Below are 6,893 nucleotides of genomic sequence, written 5' to 3'. Positions count from 1 at the left end.
ATTTAAATGTTTTTTAGTTAAAAGATGTGTATAAGAGACAGATATATATATATATAAATATATATATAAATATATATATATGTTTTTGATCTACTTGTTTATATTTGATGCAAAAACCGTTTCTAGACAGTCGAATACAAAATGTTTTATTCGTGTATAGGTATATACCACAGGTGGCAAAGTGCGGCCCGCAAAAATGAATTAAAAACCTTTGTGTGCGGATCGCCAAGCAACATCTAGAAAACATCTTATTTTTTACGGCCAGACGCCGATTATGTAAAAAAGTAAGATTAAACCGAGAGTGGTGTAAAAGCAGTGCTTTGAGGATTTTGAAAGCTCAATGAAAACATCAACGTTTGGGTTCGGCCCTCGGTGTTAAGTCCAAATATATATAAATTTATATATAGAATATATATGATATATACAAAATATTCAAAATATTCGTTTCCTGATAAATCTATTTAAACTAGGACACATTTTCAAACAACTGATGCATGGTTTAATTTCTCACTGGGGGCACTTTTGTCTTTTTCATACAGTTGATAAAGAACTTTTTCTTTGATAGGTTATGCCTGATATGATCTTCACATCATTGTTCATTTACCACTGTTTCTGTCATTATTTGATTAGTTATGCCACAATGCTATGCAGCAACACTGATTCTATATGTTACTTCATTATAATACAGGTATGACTTCTAGAGTATTCTTTGGCAACAGTATATTATTTGTTTGAAGAAGTGTCCCGGTTGGGTTGTATCTGCGATATACCAGGGGCTCCTTGTGGTAAATATATATGGCACTCACCTTGACAGCAAGAAATCACATTTTAATTCCCGCCGCCAGGGGCACATTTTCAAACAGAAGGAACTTTTTTTTTATTTGATAGGCTATTCCCGATACGATACTCACATCACCTTTCATTTATTCGAGCTCTGTTTTAACAATTATTTCATTATATAAACAGAGTGCTACACACAAAGGTTAATTATATATATATATATATACATATTTGAAAATGATATTTAGAAGTCTTCGATATTATTGCCTTCATAACATTACTTGAATGTGATATTTAATTTATGTCTACATAATTTCATTTAGGCCTGTGCTAAAGTTATCTATATACTTTTCTTAATTTTTCTTGATATTTCTTTTCACTTTATCCATTATATTCATTTTCTATTTTTTTAAATTTCTTTTCCCTTTCCAGTTTTTTCTTTTACTTTCTGTTCTTTCTTTTCTTTTCTTTAATTTTCTTCTCCATTTCTTTCCCTTTCAATATGTACATATCTTTATATATCATTTGAAAATGATAATTAGCCATCTCATAGACACGAGGTCTATTTGATATTAGTGTCTTCACACCATTAATTTGAATATTTGATTTATGTTTACATAATTTTATTTATGCTAAAACTAGCTTTAATATAAACGATGTTTAATATCTGCATCTATCTCTCTCCATCTGCACTTGCTCTCATACCATACAAAGCAGTTATTTACTTATTCTTTTAATTTTCATTACTTTCGATTGATTACCAATTTGTTATCTTGAAATTTGTCATCTTGAAATTCAATATGGCGGCCTTCTGAGATAATTTCTTATATCTGCATGATACTCCCGGATATCGAAAACATGAGTAGAGATCTTTGACAGTGCTAGGTGTTGAAAATTAGTGAAAAGCTGATATTGAAAACATGGGTAATGATCGTCAGTTGGAGTGATATGTGCTGTAAATATGACTACCAAGGCTAAAATTAATTACTTTGGCGGCCATATTAAATTTCAAGATGGCGGCCATTTTGAAATTTGATATGGTGGTTTTCTGATATAATTTCTGATGGCTGCATGGTAGTCCCTGATATCGAAAACATGGGCAACGGTCTTTGATTGACAGTGCTAGGTACTGTAGATATGAATATTGACAAAAATATTATTAATTTGGCGGCCATCTTGAAATCCAGTATGGCAATGCCATCTGACATAATTTTTGATGATTGCATGACACTCCCTGATATTGAAAATATGGGTAATGATCTTCAATTGGCAATTACATGTGCTGTAGATATGAATATATTGGCTAAAATCAAATATTTTGGCGGCCATATTGGATTTCAAGATGGCGGCCATTAGGAGGCGTTATTTTTTGGGGTCTAATTTTTTTTAATGATCTTTAGGTGTCATAGTATCACTGTGGGAAGTTTCATGCTTTCTTCCAGAAGTGCACGATTCTACCTGAAATTCAACCTTAGCCGCTCTACTAGTAGCTTATCCCAAGTTTCTGTAGCTTAAAGCGGATGAGAATGTATACTTCCTGCAATTTGCTGTACCCATTGTTACAACTGGGTTGACTGAAGCAATGTAGTACCTTCAAACATTAATGCACTCAATGGATTAAAACCCCGACCTCGAGGTTGGGAACCAAACCATTCCCACTGTGCCAAACCTGCTGAGACAAACTTAAACCATGTGCACTGGGCGAGACAAACAGGTAGTGTTTGTGTGAAAAATTACATCATTGCCTACCCAGCTTAGTAAACTATTTGTACAAAAATTTAGGAAAAACTCAGATCAAAGTTTTTACATAAAGTTTACTAAGCTGGGTAGTCAATGAAGTAATTTTGCACACAAACACTAGTAGTTTGTCTTGCACAGTGCACATGGTTTTAGTTGGTTTCAGCACACCGAGATAACATCGCAACCATGAATTGGAATGCCTATGAAGTTATTCCTTTGTCGTATACATTGGTAATCCTACAATATTTAAATGTTTTTTAGTTAAATGTAAAGATATAAAATGATGAATTAATACACTAAACATATGGTTATTTGTAAACTTTATTATAACATCGTAGGATATCATGTAGGTAACACCTAAGTACAAAAGGAATTATTTTGTGTACACCAAGGTAGTTGTTCATCTCGCATAGTCCACATGGTTTTAGATTATAACAGCGTGTTTATGGACATAAATCAACATTGCTGTTGAATAAAGATGATCGTCTTTTGGTGGCGGGTTGTTTACTTGTACACTGTAATTTGACAACTGATATAAACACTAAATTGAAATGTTGATACCGATGCAAGGTGTATGTTCAAATAAATAAATAAATAAATAAAATAAATAAATAAAAATGCGTTCAGATTAGTGATGTCTCACATGACACTACACGATTATACTCTGGGAAAACCGTGTGTTACCGTATGTTGTAAACAAATGCAATGGCGTAGAGGCGTGGTAAATCCTGGAGGATAGTTTATCATTTCCCTTTAAATTGAAATCGAAACTGATGCTTGTTTAATTTAGGTAGTAATATTCTGTGAACTTAAATTTGTTGGTTGTGTAAACTAGATGTTTTCTCTCTGTTATTTTTGTTAATATTAGATCGTTCACACACACACACACACACTTTTTTTTTTTTTTTATATCAGAGTAGATTTTATATTTAGGCCAGCATGCAGATTTGTGATTTGTTTGTCAATGTACGCTCAGGTTTACGATTTTTAACATAATAATAATAATTTTCTTGTTTTATGTATTCTTTTATCATGTATAAAGGTTTCTAAATTGGATTTCATCCTTAACAACCTATTTTTGAATAAATAGTTTTTTACATAGTACATAATGTAATGTAATGTATAGTAATTAGTCCTGGATGGTTGGTTAAACCCAAGAAAGACCTAAATTAATTTGTATTGGAATCCTTAATGTCCAATCTATCTCTCATGTCCAATCTATCTCTCAACACTTTTTCAGAATCGTGTCACATCAGGACAATACCAAAACATACGATCAATAGCTTCTATATTTTGACATACAACATTTGTTTTTATCATTTATATGAACTTGTTTTTGTAAACTACAGTACTACATGGAAAAATTCTATGTAGTATTTTATGCTGGAAATATGGCATATGCAAACAATATAATTCATTTCATTGTTATTGTATGTGGTACATTGAATTTGATATCCTGAATTAATAGTTCGCAAATAAGCAGTTTCTAACCTGATCAAAATGAGTATAATCTGGATGCCTATGTAACAAATTAAGGAATTTTTAAGTAACCATTTGTTTATTCCAGTTTTTCTAACTTGTTATTTTTGTTTTCCTAACATTTTTATTCTTCATTTTTTGTGTAGACTGGTACTTTAAAAAATAAAATAAATCACTCACCAGAAGACAGTCTTACCTGTGCCGCTTGGAATGTAGATGGCAAACGATTTGTTACTGGTGGAATCAAGGGACAGTTTTATAGATGTGTAAGTTATTTTATTGATGCATGTGTACTAGGCTTTCACAAATGTAATTTGGTGTAATCTACTACTAGGCTACAGAATTTAACCTAGTGTAATACACCAAATTAGTTGTATTCCAACCACATCTAGTGATCAGGTATTTTACAAAATTACTGTAAAACCAGGAAATTTCAAACGCACTAAGCGTCCAGATTTGCAAAAGTTTCATGCTGCAAATAATGTCAGGTCACATTTTCTATGTTTAAAGTATTGTAAGTATTGGAGAGTGCAAAGGATCAGTATTACTATCTGAATGTCGAATCAGTTTCAGAAATGAGATTTTGGTCATTGTAAATCATTGAATTACACTAGAAAATAATTTTAGCTTTTTAGTTCCTATGCATGTAATGCAATAGGAACTATTGTAATCACTCATTTCTTTTGTTTTTTATTGTGTGTAGTATGTATGTGTGTAGACATTTATGCAAATGCGCATGCGTCAAAGAAAAGTTTTCCGACATTTTGTTTTACATCGCGATGCAAAGTTCGATGTAGATTTTCTGCAGAGTTCAGTCAGCAACCGATCGGCAAGTCGGCATGCATGAAACTATTTTGGTTTTACGGCAAAAAAAATCAAATGCTGTGGCATAGGTATTTTGAAGAAGGCCTAAATAAAACAAAAAGGTTTTAATACTTGCTGAAATACATCGTTTTTTCATTTAGATCTCCATTTTTCACTAACTCTATGCAACGTTTTTTTCTGTTGTATGAGTAGTCCATAGAGCTATTAAACAACTAGAGTGTTTACAAGATGGCGCAGCAATGCAGAGTTATGTATGTGTACCACCCAAGATGGCCGTCGTAGTAAAGAGCCACCTTCAGGCTTAGTATACATATTATTAGATATTAATAAGCCCTCTGACTGACTATTGTTTCATTAATGATAATGAGTCATGGTACAAATTATTAAACTAATAGCCAAAATGAGGCCAAGTGGAGCATCTTATTCAAAAATAAAGTACCAAGGAATGAAATTTAAAGTCGTGTACATTACACCCAAACACCGCAGCGCTCGAGTTTCAAACATACGGGTAGCTAGCTGTACTGAACCCTCTGAGTAAATTAAGGGCGCAATTGCAAACGATGGTGCTTAGCGAAATTTGATTGGCTAAATCTATGGCAGCCATCTTGGATGGTACCCACACAGTTCTGCGTATTTCGAACATCGAATACATTGCGGTTAGCGCTCTAGTATTCTTATTATTATCTCTATGGAGTAGTTGCTGCGAAGCAGCCAATTCATATTCTTGACAGCAATTTGACCTGTGAAAGGTCATTGTTTGTCAAAAAACATGGGCCTAAGTCAACTGAAAAACGGAGTTTCCTTCTTTCGTTCTCCCGGGTAAAATCAATTACTTAAAGCGACGTTTGTAGACTAACCAACACGTACCAACGTCCGCGAGCCTTATCCTACTCTAGGCCTAGATAGACTAGCTAGATAGACTAGCTAGGATCAATTGATGGTATAGACCTAGGCCTAGCCTTGAAGGGACGAAGGTCCCAATGAAAAACAACGTCGCTCCTTGATAGCTATCATTGTATATTTAACATCACAATAATTCATTATTAGACCTATAGTTGTTTTTTGAATCAAATAACACGCTGGTTCGCACTTTGGCAACACTCTTTGGCAGTCAACTCACCCCTAGAAAACCCGCCCTTGGAAACTTGCCCCATAAAAAAATGTACACTTCCTAGACCATGCAGTCTTCAAAATAAAAATTGTAACCTTAGGTAATCAACTACATTTTCCACATACATAGAAATTTTAGAAACTTTATTAAAAAAACCTAAACCATAATTCACCACTATAGACACTTTTTGACAAAAATGAAAAATTACGACTTTGTTACCCAATTAGAAGTGTTCTAATATAGACAATGAGTCGTGTCTCATATTATTTGTTATATTTTTATTATTCATTATTTTCATTTGACTCGCATAAATAATTTTGTTCGAAGAACATATATGCAGTTGTATTTCGCAGCACTTCACTTGCAATTTGCAATTTCTAGTCATATGAAGGTACCATATCCCCGAAAGTTGGCTATGCAGCAATGTACCCTTTGAATACAAATCGAAGACAAGTGAAGATATAAAGGCAGCCAACTGTCGGGTACATAACGACTATCTAACTTTCCACAAAAACATTAGGCTTAAGCTAGGCCTAGTTCAGTACAGTAGTTACTGCGATGCGAGGGTGGTAGATCGTTCAGTCAGTGATATCGTGTTATCGTCTAATACATTTTAATAATGTGTGTACGATTTAAGAATGCATCGCGTGGGTCGCTTTCTTTGTTATGCGGTAGTAGTATACGTAGCAGAGCAATCTAAGCCTAGCCTAGGGCCTAGATTGTATAGGCCTGCGTTCTTGATCATCGTAATGAAAACTTCGGGTGACAGACGATTGGGCCCAACTGGTGTGGATGATCGGACCCAAGATAGCTTAAAATAAATTGTAGTCCTAGTAGGCCACTGCCACCACCCCCACTCCTGATATCGTTCCAAACTACTGTAAAATGAAATTACTGTATACCTAGCTAGGCCCTATGCCTACGAAATTTTTTCAAAGAAATTTGCTAAAAATATTAC

The 6,893-nt window shown here is 33.8% G+C and overlaps 1 protein-coding gene across 1 annotated transcript in view; it reads left to right on the top strand.

Annotated features, from left to right (window-relative positions):
* Window positions 1–6,893, top strand: part of LOC117100888 (WD repeat-containing protein 26-like) — a 56,870-nt gene that overhangs the window by 32,413 nt on the left and 17,564 nt on the right. Inside the window, exon 8 of the mRNA XM_033240721.1 lies at window positions 4,146–4,265. Within this exon, the coding sequence (XP_033096612.1) occupies window positions 4,146–4,265 (120 nt within the window). The remainder of the gene's footprint in view (window positions 1–4,145; window positions 4,266–6,893) is intronic.

Source organism: Anneissia japonica, unplaced genomic scaffold (assembly GCF_011630105.1).
Source record: "Anneissia japonica isolate Jap-2015-1 unplaced genomic scaffold, ASM1163010v1 scaffold287858_len863314_cov180, whole genome shotgun sequence".
Lineage (NCBI taxonomy): Eukaryota > Metazoa > Echinodermata > Crinoidea > Comatulida > Comatulidae > Anneissia > Anneissia japonica.
The sequence above is the reverse complement of the archived record's forward strand: the minus strand, read 5'-3'. Positions and strand labels throughout refer to the sequence as shown.